This window comes from Acipenser ruthenus, chromosome 42, assembly GCF_902713425.1.
Source record: "Acipenser ruthenus chromosome 42, fAciRut3.2 maternal haplotype, whole genome shotgun sequence".
In the NCBI taxonomy this organism is placed as follows: Eukaryota; Metazoa; Chordata; class Actinopteri; order Acipenseriformes; family Acipenseridae; genus Acipenser; species Acipenser ruthenus.
In genome coordinates, this window is record NC_081230.1 from 6,358,433 (window position 1) to 6,381,526 (window position 23,094).

General features: G+C 45.9%; 2 protein-coding genes across 4 annotated transcripts; both read left to right on the plus strand.

Annotated features, from left to right (window-relative positions):
- The first annotated feature begins 5,190 nt into the window (after window positions 1-5,190).
- Window positions 5,191-17,449, plus strand: LOC117400883 (ADP-ribosylation factor 3). Of its 3 annotated transcripts, none has more exons than XM_059011332.1 (5): window positions 5,191-5,330; window positions 8,527-8,781; window positions 9,121-9,231; window positions 13,389-13,513; window positions 14,226-17,449. In XM_059011332.1, the coding sequence occupies exons 2-5, from the start codon at window positions 8,634-8,636 to the stop codon at window positions 14,385-14,387; spliced, it is 546 nt and encodes a 181-aa protein (XP_058867315.1). In that variant the 5' UTR covers window positions 5,191-5,330; window positions 8,527-8,633; the 3' UTR covers window positions 14,388-17,449. The 3 variants fall into 3 exon arrangements, with proteins under 3 accessions (XP_058867315.1, XP_058867316.1, XP_058867317.1); XM_059011333.1 differs by lacking the exon at window positions 5,191-5,330 and adding an exon at window positions 5,348-5,528; XM_059011334.1 differs by lacking the exon at window positions 5,191-5,330 and adding an exon at window positions 5,542-5,668.
- Window positions 17,450-19,072: 1,623 nt separating this feature from the next.
- On the plus strand, window positions 19,073-22,922 carry LOC117400882 (peptidyl-prolyl cis-trans isomerase FKBP11). The gene is made up of 6 exons (XM_034001223.3): window positions 19,073-19,473; window positions 19,568-19,630; window positions 20,411-20,498; window positions 21,072-21,105; window positions 21,530-21,600; window positions 22,689-22,922. The coding sequence occupies exons 1-6, from the start codon at window positions 19,348-19,350 to the stop codon at window positions 22,904-22,906; spliced, it is 600 nt and encodes a 199-aa protein (XP_033857114.3). The 5' UTR covers window positions 19,073-19,347; the 3' UTR covers window positions 22,907-22,922.
- The last annotated feature ends 172 nt before the right edge of the window (window positions 22,923-23,094 follow it).

The following is a 23,094-nucleotide window of genomic DNA, read 5'->3' on the forward strand; positions in this document are numbered from 1 at the left end:
GTGGAGTTCTCTTTCCTATACTGCTAGAGCGCTCTGCAGTGTTGAGAGTGGAGTTCTCTTTCTTATACTGCTAGAGCACTCTGCAGTGTTGAGAGTGGAGTCCTCTTTCCTATACTGCTAGAGCGCTCTGCAGTGTTGAGAGTGGAGTTCTCTTTCCTATACTGCTAGAGCGCTCTGCAGTGTTGAGAGTGGAGTTCTCTTTCCTATACTACTAGAGCGCTCTGCAGTGTTGAGAGTGGAGTTCTCTTTCCTATACTGCTAGAGCGCTCTGCAGTGTTGAGAGTGGAGTTCTCTTTCCTATACTGCTAGAGCGCTCTGCAGTGTTGAGAGTGGAGTTCTCTTTCCTATACTGCTAGAGCGCTCTGCAGTGTTGAGAGTGGAGTTCTCTTTCCTATACTGCTAGAGCGCTCTGCAGTGTTGAGAGTGGAGTTCTCTTTCCTATACTGCTAGAGCGCTCTGCAGTGTTGAGAGTGGAGTTCTCTTTCCTATACTGCTAGAGCGCTCTGCAGTGTTGAGAGTGGAGTTCTCTTTCCTATACTGCTAGAGCACTCTGCAGTGTTGAGAGTGGAGTCCTCTTTCCTATACTGCTAGAGCGCTCTGCAGTGTTGAGAGTGGAGTTCTCTTTCCTATTCTGCTAGAGCGCTCTGCAGTGTTGAGAGTGGAGTTCTCTTTCCTATACTACTAGAGCGCTCTGCAGTGTTGAGAGTGGAGTTCTCTTTCCTATACTGCTAGAGCGCTCTGCAGTGTTGAGAGTGGAGTTCTCTTTCCTATACTGCTAGAGCGCTCTGCAGTGTTGAGAGTGGAGTTCTCTTTCCTATACTGCTAGAGCGCTCTGCAGTGTTGAGAGTGGAGTTCTCTTTCCTATACTGCTAGAGCGCTCTGCAGTGTTGAGAGTGGAGTTCTCTTTCCTATACTGCTAGAGCACTCTGCAGTGTTGAGAGTGGAGTCCTCTTTCCTATACTGCTAGAGCGCTCTGCAGTGTTGAGAGTGGAGTTCTCTTTCCTATTCTGCTAGAGCGCTCTGCAGTGTTGAGAGTGGAGTTCTCTTTCCTATACTACTAGAGCGCTCTGCAGTGTTGAGAGTGGAGTTCTCTTTCCTATACTGCTAGAGCGCTCTGCAGTGTTGAGAGTGGAGTTCTCTTTCCTATACTGCTAGAGCGCTCTGCAGTGTTGAGAGTGGAGTTCTCTTTCCTATACTGCTAGAGCGCTCTGCAGTGTTGAGAGTGGAGTTCTCTTTCCTATACTGCTAGAGCGCTCTGCAGTGTTGAGAGTGGAGTTCTCTTTCCTATACTACTAGAGCGCTCTGCAGTGTTGAGAGTGGAGTTCTCTTTCCTATACCACTAGAGCGCTCTGCAGTGTGGAGAGTGGAGTTCTCTTTCCTATACTGCTAGAGCGCTCTGCAGTGTTGAGAGTGGAGTTCTCTTTCCTATACTGCTAGAGCGCTCTGCAGTGTTGAGAGTGGAGTTCTCTTTCCTATACTGCTAGAGCGCTCTGCAGTGTTGAGTGCAGTCAGCTTTTCAACACACACAGTCTGTTTCAAATTCAAATTCAAACCTTTATTTAACCAAGTAAAGACATTGAGAACAAGTTCTCATTTAAAATGCCGACCTGGCTAAGAGGCAACACAAATACAACAGACAACAATACATAGACAGTTCGAGACATTACAACAATATGAAATCCAAAAAAATCCATGTAATCCATTGCAGTACCATGGCACCATACCAGTACCAGACAGAGCGTGTGCTACTGTATCTGTGTGCTAGTCCTTCCAAATCCAGCTAATAAATATGCTACAGTATCTTCAGGGTAATACACTGTGATTATAATGGGATCCCAATGGCATTTTTTTTTTTGTAATTACAATGTACTGTGCAGTGGGTTTGTAATGGGGTTTGTGACACAGTTTACTGAAAAATCCGCCAGAGGAAACATGTGCGCAGAAACAGCTGGAGCCTCTGCCCACTGGGGAGAGACGCTGTTCTGCGGCCCGCTACCCACCACATGAAAGGCTGTGCCCAACATGAAAGCACGGTCCTACTGCTGAGGGCTGCAAAACACAGACATCAGGTCTCCGAAAGGATGCAGCTTTGGCACCGACATCACAGTGAACTTGGCTCCAGCTCCCCATCTCCCCTCGAATCCTTCTTATCTCAAAGCCACCCGGCTGCGTTAACTGAATCCAACATCTGCTCTGCAAACAGCCCTTGAATCAGCCCACCTTCCCCCCCCCCCCCCCACCTCTGGGTCTCTTTACTGTGTGATTGTAGCTAATGAATCAATTCCATGTAACGTACCTGCTTAACACTTCTGCTAACTACACAGGTTTCAAGTGTGCAGTTTTGAAAGAAACACCTGTTACAGCAAGCATGTATTTGTATTTTAAACATGAGACATGGTATTACATTTTGACTGTCCCCTTACAGTCCCATTTTTTGTGTTTCCAGTAATTCCAAGTGGTTCTGATGGCAATGAATCAGATATTACACATGCTTTCACCTGCGTGCAGGAGCTGCCTTCAGTTCTAGTTTCCTGTCCTAGATATATGCGACCCAGGCTAGATCCCCCTCTTTGCATTGGGAAGATCCAGCACTGTCTTAGGGTAATTGCACTGGGAACCACGAAGAACAATTGCAAACATCACAAAGAGGTAAGGCGACCAAAAGAATATGCTGGTGTTCGACTGCAGCTTGTGAAACAGGGGTAGAAAAAGCACTGCTAACTGATAGCTACTGTAGTGACTGCAGAACAGCAGTGGTGTGACTACATGTGAGTCAGTGCTGTAGCTCTTCTGTGTCAGCTGCGATTCATTTAGTGAAACATCTGAAGAGCCATGTGTCTGAGCAGCAATAACCTACCAGAATTACTGCTGGGCAGTAACCATGGAACTGTAATCTGATGACATTGTTCAGTAGCTTGTAACTGGAACGGTTCCTTTTTCAGACAGGTAAAGGAATGTGGCAAAGGATTACTTTTTATGTGAGAAAAGGACGCAGCTAAAAAGGACTAATGCATAACGTCACATGAACATGCTTTTCACATCATCGTGCTAGAAGAGAGTCCGAGGAGGGAAGGGGGGGGGGGGGGGGGGGGGGGAGGTTCCACAGCTGGATCTTCAAAGAATATTCTATGTAAAATGTAAACTGTATTTGGATCCGATTCCAGAGGAACCAATAAAGCAGCGGCCGGAGTTTCTAAAGAACAGAAAGCAGTTTGCAAACAGAGATATTACCATGTCATTTAATACCCATTACTTAGCGGACAGTTGAGTAAATGACTTACAGCTTGTATTTTAAGTGGTTCCCTACAAAGGGAGCTGCTTAGAAGAACTGTCACAACACGGCCTTGACTGGGAGCTGCAGGGGCTGTGATGTGGCTCAGGGTATTGGAGAAGGACTTGAATGAAACCAGACTCCCACTGTGCCCTGCAGCAAGAGAAGGGGGAAGGAATGCATGTGCATCTGGAGATCAGAGCAAGTGGAAAGAAGGGCTGGTCTCTGATGCTACATTTCCATTCAAGCAAACCTGATTAAAGAGCATTGCCCTTTCCTGGTGTTTATTGACTGCTGCACTTTAATTTAGAATATTATATTTATAGATATAATGACTTCCTGTGCTGTAGGTCAATGTCATGTACGAATTTGGCAATTTCAAGGTGCCAAAAGCAGAAGTTTTTTGTTTGTTTGCATATTTAAAATGAAAATATGCGTAGCTACTATTATTCCACCAAATTGTGCTTGTTACCGTGTATTATAAAAAACGCAGCTTCAGTATTTAAAATAAAATAAAATACAAACTGAACAAATAGAATTGGATTTTCATCTCAGGCTCTGCTCTTGTGGTTTGTCACGCTACCCCCCTCTATGGCACTGCAGCCTTATTCTGTTTATTTGGAAAAGTTGCCTGAAAGTAATAACTAATGGTTTAAATTCCCGTGAAAAGCAAACAGGTAGTTTTGTTCGGGGGAGGGGGGGGAGGGGGGTTGAGTAATGACCCGTCAGATTGGGCCCCCCTGCAGGCACCTGATCAGGTGACTTGATCCCTGATCTCCCAAAAATTCACCTGCAGATAAAAACCCACCTTCACTTTCTGCACACCTGTGCCACTAACTCTTATCTAATCACGTTACATTGTGCAAGAGTTAGTGGCACAGGTGTGCAGAAAGTGAAGGTGGGTTTTACAACTAAGAAAAATGTGAAGCCCTTTCACACAGACAAAAACAGGGGAAACACCTGCCATATGTAGCACACACTTTGCGATGCATTGTTCCTGCATCTTGCTGTAGGATCATTCTCTGCTATACCAACAGAGTGACCAAATGTCAAACGGGTGTTTATTAGCAGACACTGTAGATCAAATAAATGTGTGGAAGAATTCTTTCTAGTTATGGCTGCTGATTCATGAAATGATGACTAAGGAATGACTGTCTGCGGTGCAGGGTGTGTCATACAGTCAGGGGAGCGCTGGTTCCTGGCTGGGGATTCCTCAGGGAGCAATGGCTGTGGTGCTCCTGCATGGCAAAACCTGCATGGTGCTGATGAGAGGTAAGAAACAGATTTCAAAGCCTTGGTTTGCATTCCTTGACATCAGCCTAGCAGACATTGTGTTGGTCTCTAATGGACCCATTGTTACTAATAGCTGCAGTTTCTCAGACTGTCAAGCAGCCCATTAATCTCGGATTTAACTGTGGGCTTTGGTGACACCTGCTGGAGACTCGTATATATACACACACGCCGTTACACAATGTAAACATTTATAATCCCTTAGGCTTTTAAAATATGTGTCCTATTCCTTAATTAGATTCAAAACCAGACCCATTTTCACTGTTGTCAATATTATTATCCTCTAATTTAACTGTTGTATCGTGCATCTCAACGCACCCCACACAACCGCGTACATTTTTAAACCAAAACGGAACTCCTTGGTGTGTTTATTACAGTATTGTTTTTCGGTCGAGCTGTGTTATACACCTTGTCCAGTTATTTTACATCCTCAAAAGGTAGCTGTATGGACACGAGGCAATGTAAGTATCTATTTTAGAAGTAAGACAAAAAACAAAATACTTGAACATCAGCCTTTTGTCTTGCGCTATGTTACCAAAACTGGCAGTAACATATCGCAGGCATTTCTAGTTTTATGTACAGTCACCGTTTTGTGTTGCTAAAGTGGGGTCATTTTTCTGTACAATTATTTTGGCATTGAAACGTTATGTCAGCCAAAGGAGAGGACATCTTAATCTCGCGAGATTCCTCCCACGCTTCAGGCAGGTGCCACAGAACTCTCGCGAGAGCAGCGTCGACAGCAAAGTACGCGAAGCAAGCGCAGCTGAAGGTAAGTACCGATGCGCAATGTTGGGGAGGAAGCGACAAAATAATAACATTTAAACAAACAAGCAAAAAAGGCAGTTTAATGAATGCAACGATATGGGGGATACTGTATCGTGACAGAGGGGCAGAGTCGAGATAAACCCGTCCGTGCACGGTGGAGAGAGGAAGAGACGGACGGACGCTTTGCTAGAGAAACGGGCAGGTGATATAAGGAAATTATTGAAAAGGCGAATTAATTTAATTCAGAAAATAAGACAAAAATGCGCAGCCTGTGTCTGTGTTATCGTTGGTGTGAAGCTAAAATGGTGCATTCTGTCTAGAAACATCGAGGTCTTGTAATCGGTAAGATACCTATGTGTGGGTGAGAAAGAATGGCTGATCATTAATAATGCAAGCGGAGGTGCAACACCATATAGATCGTATATCAAATTCCCATTATGTATTATTTATTATTTAAAAGAACAAAGTTAAAAACGGAGCGACGTTTCGGCCAGATGACCTTCATCAAGCTGTGAAAATGAATGAATGAAACGGAAGAATAGGTAATATAATAATAATAATAATTATTAATATTGCATTATTAGAATGGCGGTAGACGCAATCGTACTGAATACTGTGATATGACATGCATATATTAAAATGTCATTGGGTTGCTGGGTTTAGTAAATACATAAATAAATAGGTTGCAGGAAGTGACAGAAAATAAAAACACAGGTATATTAATAAAATGGGGGTGGCTGTGTATTATTATTATTATTATTACTATTATAGGGAGTAGAATTCATTTCTCTTATAACATAGCGTCGTTATCATATTTTCACACACTTAGCACCATTTGCCCCAAAGATAAATGACAGTCAGATATATTGATTTAAGTTCATGGCTAGTAAACCGGTAACACAGTATTATACAGTATGAACACAGGCTGACCGCTCGCACTCGTGAGCCAGTGAAACCTGCCTCAGCGCCGGCAGTGTATGATGCAGGGCTGCATGAAAGCGGATGTATTTAGACAGCAGTGTGAGCTACATGTTACAGCTGTAACTAATGATCTGTCCAACGTGTACTGTTACATATATACAGCTCCTCTGACCAAACGTTTTATATATCATGTCATATCATATCCTCCGGCACGTTTCTTTTGAAAGCCAGCTTGTTTCCAGCGCTGCTTTTCCTATCCAGCTGAAGAAGGACTTGTAGTCCGAAACGTCCTGCTAGAATTGATTTTACTTTTTAATCAATTCTTCACATTTTTGAATATCTACGTGTCCTTTTTTTCTTGATTTTGCTCCGTTTGCTACACAGCAGTTATCCTTTTTTTCCCCAAAACAAATCTAGAATGTGTCTGTTTCACAAGCTAAGAGGACATAGGAGGCTGTGTGGTCCAGTGGTTAAAGAAAAGGGCTTGTAACCAGGAGGTCCCCGGTTCAAATCCCACCTCAGCCACCAACTCATTGTGTGACCCAGAGCAAGTCACTTAACTTCCTTGTGCTCCGTCTTTCGGGTGAGACGTAATTGTAAGTGACTCTGCAGCTGATGCATAGTTCACACACCCTAGTCTCTGTAAGTCGCCTTGGATAAAGGCGTCTGCTAAATAAACTAATAATAATAATAATAATAATAATAATACAGCTACTCCAAAGGAACTGGAAACATTAAATGATAGCTAACAGGAGCCTCTTGCTAGCTAGCACTACCCACTACCAAAATAAGTCTGCATATGATTGCCTGTGTGGAGACTTGCCAAATGAGTTTCTTAAGTATGGGGTTGGAAACAATTCTGTAATTCCAGCCTGATTAGCCACAGTTTGCAGGTAATCTCAGGTGTGTCTTACTATTAGGAAAACCAGGAATGCAGTGGGAGTCCATCCTTGCAGTAAATATTTACAGTCTTTGGGATGTGTTGTGCAGGTTAGTAAGAAAGATCAGATGTTCAGGGGTTTGTTTGTGTAAGTTATGCACATTTCATAACATGATGTCCAGTGGGCTGCAGCAGACTGAGATGCCTTCAACGGTTACTTTTCATACACCCTACCCCGTGTCATTGTTAAATTGTACGAATGTGCGCTCGGAGTCAGTTAAAACTCCTTGAAACTAGTGTTTATAGGGCTTGTAAAATAATTCTTATCCGTGTTTTCAGGAGGATATATAGAAGCATCGTGCAACAGACGTATTCAGCCCAGAGCAGAATGACTGTGTGTGTGTGTGTGTGTGTGTGTGTGTGTGTGTTTGAATGCTGTAGCTATGGGCAGATCCCCCCTCCCCCACACACACCCCCACTGTCACACAGCCAGCCTCACAATGAGCTGTAACTGTCCGCAGTGGGCTTGGACTCCCACGCTGAGGGAGTCCAAGCCCAGCCTGCTGCTTCAGCACCAAACAGGAAGGATAGGGTGCTCCCTGCCTGCCTCCCTCCCTCCCTCCCTGCCAGCCTGTGGCTCCAGGGTTATTTATTAAGCAGCCCCACGGCACTGTGCATCACCCTCCAGGAATGCAGAATGCATGGGAGGGACATGTGTTGTTGCCCACAGAGCGAGGTTTTCTTCCAATGGTGACTGGTGCCATACCAGCCTGTGCCAGTTTGCCGCAGGGATGCTTGGAGCACTGCACAGTCGACCTGATTTTAAAATATGGTTGCGATCAACATTTTATAGTCTTATCGTATTATGATTGTTTCATTATGCTTTGCACAGTTACAGTTGTCTTTGGACTTGTGTGCTATATAAAAATGAACCTTCCCTTGAAGTACAGTCTAAACTATAGCCTACATGGGTATTTAGTATCTATGTGATCTGCGTTAAAACTGAATTGACACCCTCTGAGGGATAGCAGGCTTAGAAACTCTAGTCCAGCACCAGGTCTGGGTTTCACAACAACCCTCATTTAATACATTAAAGTAATCAGGAAAGAGCAGTTGAAGCAGTCCGGTCTTCCCCTATTGCTTGCTGAACATCCCCTAACAGTAATCCTGCAGGTTCAGGGGCTGCTTACTCATGCTGTGATGGTAAGTGCGATTGGTCCGGGATATATCAGCGATCTGATTGGTCAAATTCCTGCTGCATTTCAATAATATGACTAAACCAGGGGAGTTGTGGAATCCAGCGCTGGGTGCAGCGCTCGTGTGAGTTATGAATGGTAGTGACGCATTTTGTTTTGGAGCACAGCATTGAGCTTCAGGTTTCTCTGCCACTTTGTTCCAGACCTCGAGCCCATTGGACGAGTCAGACCCCCACTGAGATCCAATCACGAGCCGAGGAGCGTCGCCCACACTCAGAGTGCTGTGCTGCGGAACAGGAAGCGAGGAGCCATGGGGAACATTTTCGGGAACCTGCTGAAAAGTCTGATTGGGAAGAAGGAGATGCGGATTCTGATGGTGGGGCTGGACGCTGCTGGGAAAACAACCATCCTGTACAAACTGAAACTGGGGGAGATCGTCACCACCATTCCCACCATCGGTATGGACCTCCGTACATTCAGCACACACTGCTGCCTGCTGCCTTGCAATTTACATGGCAAAGGACATCTTTAACAGATTGATATCAAGTTTTCTAACATTTCATTTCTTCCCTGCTGAATCTCTTGCTATGTCTGTTCAGTGTGATTCTCTGTTGTTGTTTCTGCTGAGCATTATTTCCCAGGCTTGGTAACTATTGAAGCGAGGTTCAGAGAGGAATGACCACTGCTCGTGTGTAGCTGTCTTTTCTGTCCCCTCCTGTCCTTTTATTTTGTATAGACATTTTTCATTCATTAACATACACTTGCAAACCCTCTCTCTCTCTCTCTGTGCTCTGCAGGGTTCAATGTGGAGACAGTGGAATACAAGAACATCAGCTTCACTGTGTGGGATGTGGGCGGCCAGGATAAGATCCGCCCCCTCTGGAGGCACTACTTCCAAAACACCCAGGGTACGTGCACATAGACATCAACACAGCATGAGCCAGGATTCATCACCAGGGTACGTGCACATAGACATCAACACAGCATGAGCCAGGATTCATCACCAGGGTACGTGCACATAGACATCAACACAGCATGAGCCAGGATTCATCACCAGGGTACGTGCACATAGACATCAACACAACATGAGCCAGGATTCATCACCAGGGTACGTGCACATAGACATCGACACAGCATGAGCCAGGATTCATCACCAGGGTACGGGAACATAGACATCAACACAACATGAGCCAGGATTCATCACCAGGGTACGTGCACATAGACATCAACACAGCATGAGCCAGGATTCATCACCAGGGTACGTGCACATAGACATCCACACAGCATGAGCCAGGATTCATCACCAGGGTACGTGCACATAGACATCGACACAGCATGAGCCAGGATTCATCACCAGGGTACGGGAACATAGACATCAACACAACATGAGCCAGGATTCATCACCAGGGTACGTGCACATAGACATCAACACAGCATGAGCCAGGATTCATCACCAGGGTACGTGCACATAGACATCAACACAGCATGAGCCAGGATTCATCACCAGGGTACGTGCACATAGACATCCACACAGCATGAGCCAGGATTCATCACCAGGGTACGTGCACATAGACATCAACACAACATGAGCCAGGATTCATCACCAGGGTATGTGCACATAGACATCAACACAGCATGAGCCAGGATTCATCACCAGGGTACGTGCACATAGACATCAACACAACATGAGCCAGGATTCATCACCAGGGTACGGGAACATAGACATCCACACAGCATGAGCCAGGATTCATCACCAGGGTACGTGCACATAGACACTGACACAGCATGAGCCAGGATTCATCACCAGGGTACGTGCACATAGACATCAACACAGCATGAGCCAGGATTCATCACCAGGGTACGTGCACATAGACATCAACACAGCATGAGCCAGGATTCATCACCAGGGTACGTGCACATAGACATTGACACAGCATGAGCCAGGATTCATCACCAGGGTACGTGCACATAGACATCAACACAACATGAGCCAGGATTCATCACCAGGGTACGTGCACATAGACATCAACACAGCATGAGCCAGGATTCATCACCAGGGTACGGGCACATAGACATCGACACAGCATGAGCCAGGATTCATCACCAGGGTATGTGCACATAGACATCGACACAGCATGAGCCAGGATTCATCACCAGGGTACGTGCACATAGACATCAACACAGCATGAGCCAGGATTCATCACCAGGGTACGTGCACATAGACATCAACACAACATGAGCCAGGATTCATCACCAGGGTACGTGCACATCGACATCGACACAACATGAGCCAGGATTCATCACCAGGGTACGTGCACATAGACATCAACACAGCATGAGCCAGGATTCATCACCAGGTTATGTGCACATAGACATCAACACAGCATGAGCCAGGATTCATCACCAGGGTACATAGACATCAACACAGCATGAGCCAGGATTCATCACCAGGGTACGTGCACATAGACACTGACACAGCATGAGCCAGGATTCATCACCAGGGTACGTGCACATAGACATTGACACAGCATGAGCCAGGATTCATCACCAGGGTACGTGCACATAGACATCAACACAGCATGAGCCAGGATTCATCACCAGGTTATGTGCACATAGACATCAACACAGCATGAGCCAGGATTCATCACCAGGGTACATAGACATCAACACAGCATGAGCCAGGATTCATCACCAGGGTACGTGCACATAGACACTGACACAGCATGAGCCAGGATTCATCACCAGGGTACGTGCACATAGACATCCACACAGCATGAGCCAGGATTCATCACCAGGGTACGTGCACATAGACATCAACACAGCATGAGCCAGGATTCATCACCAGGGTACGTGCACATAGACATCAACACAGCATGAGCCAGGATTCATCACCAGGGTACATAGACATCAACACAGCATGAGCCAGGATTCATCACCAGGGTACGTGCACATAGACATCAACACAACATGAGCCAGGATTCATCACCAGGGTACATAGACATCAACACAGCATGAGCCAGGATTCATCACCAGGGTATGTGCACATAGACATCGACACAGCATGAGCCAGGATTCATCACCAGGGTACGTGCACATAGACATCAACACAGCATGAGCCAGGATTCATCACCAGGGTACGTGCACATAGACATCAACACAACATGAGCCAGGATTCATCACCAGGGTACATAGACATCAACACAGCATGAGCCAGGATTCATCACCAGGGTACGTGCACATAGACATCAACACAGCATGAGCCAGGATTCATCACCAGGGTACGTGCACATACAGCTATGGCCAACCTAACCCCCCCTCCCCCCGTGCGGTGCTTGACCAATTGTGTGCTGCCCCCTGGGAGCTCCCGTCCTCGGTCGGCAGTGGAATAGCCTGGACTCGAACTGACCACGTCCATACTATAGGGGGCATCCTGCACTCCACGCGGAGCGCCTTTACTCGGGAGCCCCCTGTTCATGTCGTTTTTAAAAGTTATTCTGTCTCGATCCTAAAATTCTAGGTGATGCTAAAGTTTTGGCCGTAGCTGTAGATCTCGATACACGTGTGCCATGATTCATCATTATGATTAAAGGGGTTGAGCTGATGTAATCGGATACAAAGCTGCAATTCATTAAGTCATAGCAGTCTGCCACAATCTACTATCTTCTTGCCGTTTTAATAAATCTGGCTTTTATTTGTTTTATATTATGGAATTAGTTGTCAAGAGACAAATGAACATGCTGTCATCAACTTAAAATCCTCGGCAAGCACAGCATTTCGTGTTAGTTTCCGAATGTAACATTAATCAGTTGTTGTCAGTTTTTTGTTTTAGCATATGGAAAACTACAAAGCGGTATGTAACTCATTATGTTAGCGTAACATTATTCAGCAGTTATTTCTATAGGGTGATGCAAAACGTTTGGCCGTAGCTGTAGGTCACCACAACCTACACATTACACATGTCAGTTCAGTTCCAACGCAGGTCATGTAGATAAAAAGTGCTTGGCATGTGTAAGAGGTGTGTGTGTCTCCCTGGTGCAGACCCCTGTAACAGCGTGTGTGTGTGTGTGTGTGTGTCTCCCTGGTGCAGACCCTTGTAACGGCGTGTGTGTGTCTCCCTGGTGCAGACCCCTGTAACAGTGTGTGTGTGTGTGTGTGTCTCCCTGGTGCAGACCCCTGTAACAGCGTGTGTGTGTGTCTCCCTGGTGCAGACCCTTTAACAGCGTGTGTGTGTGCCTCTCTGGTGCAGACCCCTGTAACAGCGTGTGTGTGTGTGTGTCTCCCTGGTGCAGACCCCTGTAACAGCGTGTGTGTGTGTCTCCCTGGTGCAGACCCCTGTAACAGCGTGTGTGTGTGTCTCCCTGGTGCAGACCCGTTAACAGCGTGTGTGTGTCTCCCTGGTGCAGACCCCTGTAACAGCGTGTGTGTGTGTGTGTCTCCCTGGTGCAGACCCCTGTAACAGCGTGTGTGTGTGTGTGTGTGTGTGTCTCCCTGGTGCAGACCCCTTTAACAGCGTGTGTGTGTGTCTCCCTGGTGCAGACCTCTGTAACAGCGTGTGTGTGTGTCTCCTTGGTGCAGACCCCTGTAACAGCGTGTGTGTGTCTCCCTGGTGCAGACCCCTTTAACAGCGTGTGTGTGTCTCCCTGGTGCAGACCCCTTTAACAGCGTGTGTGTGTCTCCCTGGTGCAGACCCCTGTAACAGTGTGTGTGTGTCTCCCTGGTGCAGACCCCTTTAACAGCGTGTGTGTGTGTGTGTCTCCCTGGTGCAGACCCCTTTAACAGCGTGTGTGTGTGTCTCCCTGGTGCAGACCCCTTTAACAGCGTGTGTGTGTGTGTCTCCCTGGTGCAGACCCCTGTAACAGCGTGTGTGTGTCTCCCTGGTGCAGACCGCTGTAACAGTGTGTGTGTGTCTCCCGGGTGCAGACCCCTGTAACAGCGTGTGTGTGTCTCCCTGGTGCAGACCCCTTTAACAGCGTGTGTGTGTCTCCCTGGTGCAGACCCCTTTAACAGCGTGTGTGTCTCCCTGGTGCAGACCCCTGTAACAGCGTGTGCGTCTTTCCCCCTGCAGGGCTGATCTTCGTGGTGGACAGTAATGACCGGGAGCGAGTGAACGAGGCCCGGGAGGAGCTCATGAGGATGCTGGCGGAGGACGAGCTCAGAGATGCTGTGCTGCTGATCTTCGCAAACAAACAGGTGCAGAAGCATCACACCGCTCTGAAGCCTGCTTCACACTCAGTCCATCCGCCAGAACACACATGCGATTCAAACATATTCCGTCTGTCCATCTGTATGTTACAATAAAATTTTTGCTTCTAGAGAATTTCTTCTCAAATTGTGATTAAACATTCCATTGGTAATTCTCATCAACTTTTTCATCGTACCGATTCAATCTGATTTTGAATTCATAGCTGTGGCTGTAAAACTGTTTTATTTTTGTTATTTAATTCGGCTTGGTTGTTAAGAAGCTTTGTATGGGTGCCGTGCTTTTTGCATGGGTTCTGGCTTCGATTCCCCTCTGAGGAAGCTGGCAGCATGACTATAGCAGAGGCATCTGTACAATCTGTACGCATATCCAGCAGTAATGAAACACTGCAACCGAATTCAGAGACTTCAGCCACGAAATGCATTCAGTAATGTAGCACAACATTTAAAATAAATACACATGCATTTTGTCAGAAGTGTTTTGTGAAGGACCTACAGCTATGCCCAAAAGTTTTGCATCACCTAGAATTTTAGGATAGAGACCTGATCTTAAAAACTTTATGAACATAATTTACATATCTTTATTTTAACATCATGTAATCAAAGAAACTACAAAATAATATTGCAAAAGCCACATTAGTAGTACCGTATTTCATGTATGTTAGGGAAGTGGTTTCTGATTGCACCTCTGCTGTTTCCCCAGGACTTGCCCAACGCCATGAACGCAGCTGAGATCACAGACAAGCTGGGGCTGCACTCGCTGCGCCACCGGAACTGGTACATCCAGGCCACCTGCGCCACCAGCGGGGACGGGCTGTACGAGGGGCTGGACTGGCTGGCCAACCAACTGAAGAACAAGAAGTGAGGGGCAGGGCCCCTGTGAGCAGAACACTGCGAGAATAACCCTCCCCTGCATTCCTCACGAGAGCAACCCTCCCCTGCATTCCTCACGAGAACAACCCTCCCCTGCATTCCTCACGAGAGCAACCCTCCTCTGCATTCCACACGAGAATAACCCTCCCCTGCATTCCTCACGAGAACAACCCTCCCCTGCATTCCTCACGAGAACACCCCTCCCCTGCATTCCTCACGAGAACAACCCTCCCCTGCATTCCTCACGAGAACAACCCTCCCCTGCATTCCTCACGAGAATAACCCTCCCCTGCATTCCTCACGAGAACAACCCTCCCCTGCATTCCTCACGAGAATAACCCTCCCCTGCATTCCTCACGAGAACACCCCTCCCCTGCATTCCTCACGAGAACACCCCTCCCCTGCATTCCTCACGAGAACACCCCTCCCCTGCATTCCTCACGAGAACAACCCTCCCCTGCATTCCTCACGAGAACAACCCTCCCCTGCATTCCTCACGAGAACAACCCTCCCCTGCATTCCTCACGAGAATAACCCTCCCCTGCATTCCTCACGAGAGCAACCCTCCCCTGCATTCCTCACGAGAGCAACCCTCCCCTGCATTCCTCACGAGAGCAACCCTCCCCTGCATTCCTCACGAGAGCAACCCTCCCCTGCATTCCTCACGAGAATAACCCTCCCCTGCATTCCTCACGAGAACACCCCTCCCCTGCATTCCTCACGAGAACACCCCTCCCCTGCATTCCTCACGAGAACACCCCTCCCCTGCATTCCTCACGAGAACACCCCTCCCCTGCATTCCTCACGAGAACAACCCTCCCCTGCATTCCACACGAGAATAACTCTCCCCTGCATTCCTCACGAGAATAACCCTCCCCTGCATTCCTCACCTGCCCTCGACCGGCTCCTTGTGTGATTCATTCATTTTCAGGGGCAATGGTTTTGCTGCGTGTTTGTTTGTTTATTTATTTATTTATTTATTATCCTAGTCCAGTTCTTTAAAAAAAAAAAGCTGCATTTTCAAACACTCATTAAGAAAAGAATCGGTTTCACAACCCTGATGAGCACTAACATTAGACTGCCTTCTCTAACATTAGGTAATCCAAGGTTAGTGCAATAAGAGGCTCTTTGAAACCAGCTGCTAAAAGCTAATCCAGTTAAACAATCTGCTCCAGTGCCCTGTTCTCTCAATAAAAGTGGAATAATGTAACAGAGCGAGCATAGTCTTGGATGCGTGTGCATATAACACTCACAGCTCATTTCACAGACCCGAGAGCACTAATCTTGGGACTGCTTTACCCAAGGTAACCTTACTGTAGTCCAAAATGTGTGCTAAACAGGCTCTGTGAAACACGAGTACAAAATCATCAAGTTACACTTCTGTCTGCTAACCTTGTGCGGACCAAACAGACTTGAAGTCTCTAATGTACCTCCCTGCAAAGCTCCAGTCCTGAAAAGGTGATAGTGCAGTTTTCAGTTAAGGCATTAGCGGCATGTAGTTTATTTATTTGGTGTTACGTATCATGATGATTTATTATTGTATTTTCTTTATATTGATTGTAATTGAAAACTGAATTTGCAAGGCAGCTAATTGGTTGAAGTGCATCCTAAGAAAATAAAATGACTAGACTTGCTTCTGTTCATGTGTAACTGCATTCACAAAAGGTCCTCCTGCAGGTAAATCACTAGCGTACTGCCTACCCCTATATAAAACTCAAACTGGACTGTATTTCTAAATTCAGCACTAGTGTGTAATCGTTAGGGGTGGAGTCTAATTAAATCTACATAGATTTAGTGACCGTATTCATCATAATAGTCATTAAATGGGGGCAGTACTTTTAATGTCAGCAGGGATCCAGCCACAGAACGTGAATGCTGTATATAAACTAGACCCTTCAGTGCGTGAATGAGGAAGACTACTGGACAAACTGAATTGATCTCAATTGTCAAGCCTGCCTGGTTGTGACTGTATATTAGTAAGAGGTCAGTGTATATGTATGCTGCTCCTGGCATTGCATCGTTATTGCAGGTGTATACTTGTGACATTGTAACTCACCTTCCATGCATGCAGTTTCTGTTGCTCTGCTAGTCTAAACGACACATGCAATAAATTCCTGTCGCTCCTGAGGCAGCATGCACACACCTGAACTGAGGGACTCCCAAAGCAGGGGGAGGGGGAGCAGGTGCACCTGTTCCATCATCCTTGTTTGATTAAATTTGCAGCATTGGTTTTGAGAAAGACGTCAAGCATGGTGGAGGCATTCGCCAGAACAGTCACTTGACGTTGTTCTTGTTTGATTTTTGGAATGCAAACAGAGTAACGTGTAATTAAGTCATGTGCTTGTGTTGATTCCTAGGCTTGCTCGCTCCTCTTTCAGTAACATTGACAGTTGGTTTCATTAATCCTGGGACAGTAAGGCAGTCCATTATTCATGCTAAGCGGGTGAATCGAACAAAATGATTTCAGCAAAATGAGGCAAAGTGCACTTTGGGTAGATTTTTAATCCCTTATGGATTGAAATAAAAAGCCTGCAATTCTGAATAAAAGCCTAACTTGCAGTTATTTCTCAATAACTTAAAAAACACTGAATTCTAAATTCTAAGGTATTAAATTTAGTCAAGCAGACAAACGTTTTGACTTCTGCCTTTGTTAGTTTGACATGTAACTTTAAACAGCATTACATTCCTCTCCCATTTAAAACCTCTCCTAATGTAACTCCACATTAACACACCCCCACAGGTTCATTTACAGTAAAATAGTCAAGTGTTTTTATTTTGATGTGGCCTTAACATATTGTTATCTATTCTGTTCTATATTTTTGCTGAACAGCTGGTTCCTTTTCCGTTTATGTGAATGTTGTTCTAGAATGTGGATCTGTTGGTTCTTTTCTTCTTGGACTTTGTGTTTTGCTTCAGATGTTCTTTTGATAGTGAGTAGCGTTTGGGTCACTTTGATGGCTGGACGGTGCCTGTAACACCTCAAGTCTAAAAAAATGCAAATATCTAACTGTGAAACGTTGAGTACAAATTAAACTGTTTTGCGTATCAACCCTCCTCGTGTCTGATTGTCTGTTCAGTTATCTAAAAGCCTGCGTTACCAGGACTTGCACGTGCAGCGTTTCGCAGCCGTGACTGCTGGGGTGCTGTTTCATCATCCCTGCAGGCCATGCCTCTGTCACATAGACAAGGTTTGCATAAGTACATTTTCAATCGAGAGCAGGCCATTTGGCCCAGCTGTGCTCATCCGGTGTCTCGCCAGCACAACCCTCTCATAAACCCCTCTGATTTGTACTCTACACTTTTGGCTGCATACCCCAGCATTCTGCTTGCCTTGGTAATTGCTTCCCCACACAGGATATAGAGAGAACCGCTTGCACAATTGTATCAAGACATGGAAATGACATCCTTAAGCACAAGCTATTGAGAATATCAATGTGGGGATAGGGTGAGGTGCCTGTCTATCTGTCTGTACATACGTATAGAGAACTGCTTATCCAGCTGTGCTGAAACTTGGTAAGTTCTCTAAGAAGTGACTGCTAAGAAATAATAATAGAAGATACACCAAGAATGATGGCAAATGTCTAAACATGAGGGACCAGTGCATTTAATTCACTATGCAGTGTAATATACCGTGGATCCACAGCATGTGCATTTGTATGGTTGTTTGATGTGAGTGATAGTAACTGAAGGGATGTGATCAGGGGCTTGTCCTCGTTGATTCCATGATATTGCTGCCGGTACATTTCAATGCTGTGATAATAAGCAGAGGCTGATATGAACAGGAGTGCTATTGGGCAGGTTTGTGTGCAGATCATTTTTTCAAGCATTGGCTAATAGAGTGGTTAAAAGATAGGCAGAGGTTTGATTTAAACAGGAGTCATGGTAAAGGAAACTTTCTATTAAGCCTGTTTAGGGTATGCAGGGGTCTCAAACATGCTGGTTAAAGCTGAGCTCCTATTGTAAGCCCGCTTTAACATCATTTGTAGAGATATGTCCCCCTCTGGTGGACATTCTCTGAATTTGAGACCACAATTATTTTCTTTGGTTTATGTTTTCCGTATTGTTCTTAATCTCAAATTCTGCACGCTTGACTATCCTAAAAGAAAATGGATCTGGTTCGCAATACAGTTTGTTCACATCATCCAGGTGTATTTTTACGGAGTTGTTAGAACCAGTACAAATACAGAGACTGTTGCCAGTAGTTTAACACCATCAGGGCTTAAGAAAGAGAAAGGCTTCTATTATATTGACAGTGAAATGCGTGGTTATGTTAAGAATTTGTTTTGTGCAGCTACTGGCAGCCGCGGAATCAGCAGTAAAAATCCTGTATCGTCTGTTATTCTTAACTGCGTGGATTTTAATTTTTCCAATGATGCAAACTCTTTTCTAAGTGTGCAAATTAAGCAACTTCATATTGTCAAGGAAAATGAGAACACATACGTGCTCGCTTTGTATGCAGACACGCACTGGAGCACATACAACGAACAATGTGTGTTCTTCAGAACCGGATCACTGTCCAAGAACTACCTACATGCAAACACGCAGATCAGAAGAAGTGTTTGCAAAATCACAGACAAACGAATTACATTGGGGCACGTCAGTGTTGTTCTTAAAGTCGGATCAATTCGACCTTGATAAAGTGACCCAAAAGCAAAGCTGAATCGCACCTGCAGCCGCCGTGTCTGAGACACGTTGACACTCCTTGCTGTGTTTACCAGCCGGCGTCTGTCAGCGGCCACGTGGGGGCAGCGCCTCCCTCTGGCGGCCCGGCGCGGGGTTTATGGGATGCAGGCGGAATGCTGAGACGGAGCTTTTATATTCCAGGTGTTGCAACGATTGTTCCCAGTTGAGTATCCTGCTGTCGGCGTTACCCTGTCCGGTACAAACTGACTACCGCACCGCTGCCGGGTCTGACTGGGACTTTTGTCGTCCAAAAAATCTTATTTGTTATAATGGAGAACAAAACTGTTTTTATTTTGCTCTGGTGCACAATTTTCTTCTGCACAGCTGGAGCGCAGTCTGATGGAAGCGAAACCCAAGACGAGAGAGTCGTGGAAGAGCTGGAAATTGAAAGCATGGTAAGAGACACGTCGTATTTAAACACAGTAACTTGAATTTAAACATGCATTTACAAATAGACTGTTTAATTTTCCATTTCGTTTTGTTGTGCAGGTGAAGCCCCAGCAATGCTCGGAGACCTCTGCTGTTGGGGATACGCTGCACATACATTATACCGTAAGACTTTTCATTTGGATTTGGAGTAAAAAAAAAAAGAAACTAACCGCTGTTTCTTATTTGCAGAGGAATTCTTGTGGTTTGTTGATTTGCATTGCTCAAGTAGGAAGGAAGGAAGGAAGGAAGAAAAATAATTATTTACTCCATTTAAGGAGTTTAACGCCTCTGTACAGACTGTAGCGGTCTAAAAAAAAAAAAAAAAAAGCCGAGCCTTCCGGCATTAGTAGTGCGTGTAGATCTAGTTTTTTAATTAATGCAATTACTTTTGTTGTATGTTTTTAGTTATTTGCCGCGGAGCGAGAGCAACACGTCAGCACTTTCGCGCTGAACCCCTCCTCCCCTCCTCTCTCCTCTCTCCTCTCCTCCCCTCCTCTCTCCTCTCTCCTCTCCTCCGCTCCTCTCTCCTCCCAGCCAGACGTCAGTCCTCGGCACGCTGCCTGTCATTACTCCCTGCGCATGGTTTCAACACCCGGTCGCGCATACGAGCAGATCCCTGGAGTCACTTCGAATTAGAATCGAAATTGTGCAGTTCGTAATTCATTTCAGTGCTGTGTGCACCCCTGCATGCCCTACACACTACAGTGGACAGGCGTATATATTTTTAATAGGAGCTTGATCAGCCACAGTGTGCAGGTAATCTCAGGTGTGTCTTGTCAAACCTCTAGTAAAACCAGGAATGGATCAAAGTGTTATTCAGTGGGAGTCATATTTTTTAGTTGGTTTAATAACTGTAATGTTAATCTGCCTGTGCTGTTAGGATAATGACGTCTTTCTTTGCAGGGAAAGCTGATGGACGGGAAGGTGATTGACAGCTCACTGTCCCGGGACCCCCTCGTTGTAGTGCTGGGCAAGAAGACTGTTATACCAGGTGAGGTCACGCGACCAGGTTATACCAGGTGAGGTCACGCGACCAGGTTATACCAGGTGAGGTCACGCGACCAGGTTATACCAGGTGAGGTCACGCGACCGGGTTATACCAGGTGAGGTCACGCGACCGGGTTATACCAGGTGAGGTCACGCGACCGGGTTATACCAGGTGAGGTCACACGACCGGGTTATACCAGGTGAGGTCACGCGACCGGGTTATACCAGGTGAGGTCACGCGACCGGGTTATACCAGGTGAGGTCACGCGACCGGGTTATACCAGGTGAGGTCACGCGACCGGGTTATACCAGGTGAGGTCACGCGACCGGGTTATACCAGGTGAGGTCACGCGACCGGGTTATACCAGGTGAGGTCACGCGACCGGGTTATACCAGGTGAGGTCACGCGACCAGGTTATACCAGGTGAGATCACGTGACTATTTGGAGAATTTAGTGCATAAAATATAAATAGATTAACAGTAAAAGTGATAAACATTTGGATCAGGCACCCTGTAGGGTTACTAAGTCTTATCAGGACCCCGGTAACTGTGTTTCTCTCTCTCTCCTTGGCTCCAGGCCTGGAACAGAGCCTTCTGGGAGTCTGCGTTGGGTGAGTGACAGCACTTTGCTATCAGTACCTGGTTACCATGGAGACAGGCAGTGCACTGTTTGTTCCTGTCGGGCTGAAGGACGTTTGGAAGGGGATTGTGGGATGCTGGGTGTGGGGCTCCACAAGGGCACCAGGTTGGAGCATGAGCTACATACAGAGAGGGGATACATTAATAAGGATCACTAGCTGTGACTGTCAGCAGGGTGCAGGGGGACCATGTGCAGCCAGGACAGCTCAGGCTTTTCAGGTGCTTCAGGGGGGGCCTAGCTGTCTGTATGTCACTCTTACATTCTTGGATTGAGTTTTATGGCAATCCATTTTTCCCCGATTGCTCTAATTTTGCATTCACAGTTGTTCAGATGTTTTGCAGTGCTTCCAGTTCCTTTCCTCCAGAGTGTTACACCTGGTTCTTTTCCTGTTGCAGGGAGAAGATAAAGGCTACCATTCCTCCTCAGCTGGCCTACGGGAAGCGTGGGTTTCCTCCAAACATCCCAGGTAGGAGAGCGGCACAGTGCTGAGCAGGAGCAGCCGTCCCTGGCACCGTCTCCAGTGTTAATACAGCAGAGAGCGTGCTTGGGTCACAGCTTATTCTCACACCACGAGTGAACTGCTCCTACCCCCAGATACCACATTAAAGGAGATTGCACTATTATTTGATGTGTGAGTCAGATAGAGGGAGCATTGTATGTGAACCAGACCAAATAATATTCCATGCAATATACTCGCCAGCAGGCAGTGCCATTTTCTTACTTCATCATTCTGTACCAGTTCTGGACTAGTTCCCTGTAGTGCAGGCAATGGGGAGCTGTTGCACACTAACTTTCCGAGAAGTGAATACGAAATTGCAAATTCCACAGGCAGCAGCACAGCTATCTGTAAATTAATCTGAGAAAGTAGATTGGGGAAATTGAACTGGAGTAACACTCGGAAACACTCGAGAGAGTCACAGCAAAGATCGTTGTTTCTTTTACTGATCAGCTGAAAACAGAGAAGCGCCACAGGGCTGCCATTAAAAATGCAAAGGAAAGAAAATGCAGAGACTCTGAGCTTTTGTTTTAACATCAGAGGTGGAAGGACGGAGTGGTGGGGATGAAGGTTTTTGTTAAGTGATTTGAAGGGGGTGTATTGTGAATATTGTTCGGAGAGTTTGCATCTGGTGGGAGTGACTTCACATTAAGATACTGTTTAGTTATTCTTAATTATTGATAAGATATGTAGTATAAGGTACTGTAACATACAAGAGGATTTCTCACCCCATTCAGAGCCAGTGGGTATCATCTTGTATCACACTACACAATATTCCGTCTGCAATACATACATGCATAACTAACCATACTGGCAGGAATACAAAATATGAGAAACAAGTTGATCTCAATAAAGATGTGATCTAAAAATTGCTACTAAACTTGGCCCATTCTATTATTTGTACTTGCAAGCTTAAAATGTCGATTCAGCTTGTATAATGAGAAGTGGATGATTGAATACGGAAGAAGCACATTCAGGGTGTTTGACCGCCTCTCTCTCTCTCTCTCTCTCTCCCCCTCTCCCTCTCTCCCCCCTCTCCCTCTCTCGCTGTGCTGCAGCTGACTCTGTCCTGCAGTTTGAGGTGGAGGTGGTGTCCATGTTCAAACAGACGTCCTGGCAGAAGGTCCTGAATGAAGTGCTGCCGCTGGTGTGTATGGGTCTGGTGCCGGGCATGCTGTGTTTAATAGGGTTCTACCTCTACTCCAAAGCCAGCGCCCCCAAGGTCTCCAAAAAGAAGTTAAAAGAGGACAAAAAGAACAAATTGAAAAGAAAATAAAGCTTTTTTAATTTTATACACGCTGTTGCTGTGTGTGTGTTCATGAATCTATTTGAGAGCACGCAGTGTTTGTATGCTTTGTCTGGGTGTTTATTACTGTGAAAGATTTTTGTGAATAGTGGATTTAAAAATTGTAATGAGGGGTAAAGAAACACACACTCATAACAAAGGGCTCCCTCATGGAACCA

What these genes read in the sequence shown, in the direction of transcription:
- LOC117400883 (XM_059011332.1), top strand. Translation starts at nt 8,634, where the DNA reads ATGGGGAACATTTTCGGGAACCTGCTGAAAAGTCTGATTGGGAAGAAG. An exon ending in CACCACCATTCCCACCATCG is followed by an intron (nt 8,782 to 9,120) that starts GTATGGACCTCC and finishes TGTGCTCTGCAG; the next exon opens with GGTTCAATGTGGAGACAGTG. An exon ending in CTACTTCCAAAACACCCAGG is followed by an intron (nt 9,232 to 13,388) that starts GTACGTGCACAT and finishes TTCCCCCTGCAG; the next exon opens with GGCTGATCTTCGTGGTGGAC.
- LOC117400882 (XM_034001223.3), top strand. Translation starts at nt 19,348, where the DNA reads ATGGAGAACAAAACTGTTTTTATTTTGCTCTGGTGCACAATTTTCTTC. An exon ending in CGCTGCACATACATTATACC is followed by an intron (nt 19,631 to 20,410) that starts GTAAGACTTTTC and finishes CTTTCTTTGCAG; the next exon opens with GGAAAGCTGATGGACGGGAA. An exon ending in CTTCTGGGAGTCTGCGTTGG is followed by an intron (nt 21,106 to 21,529) that starts GTGAGTGACAGC and finishes TTCCTGTTGCAG; the next exon opens with GGAGAAGATAAAGGCTACCA.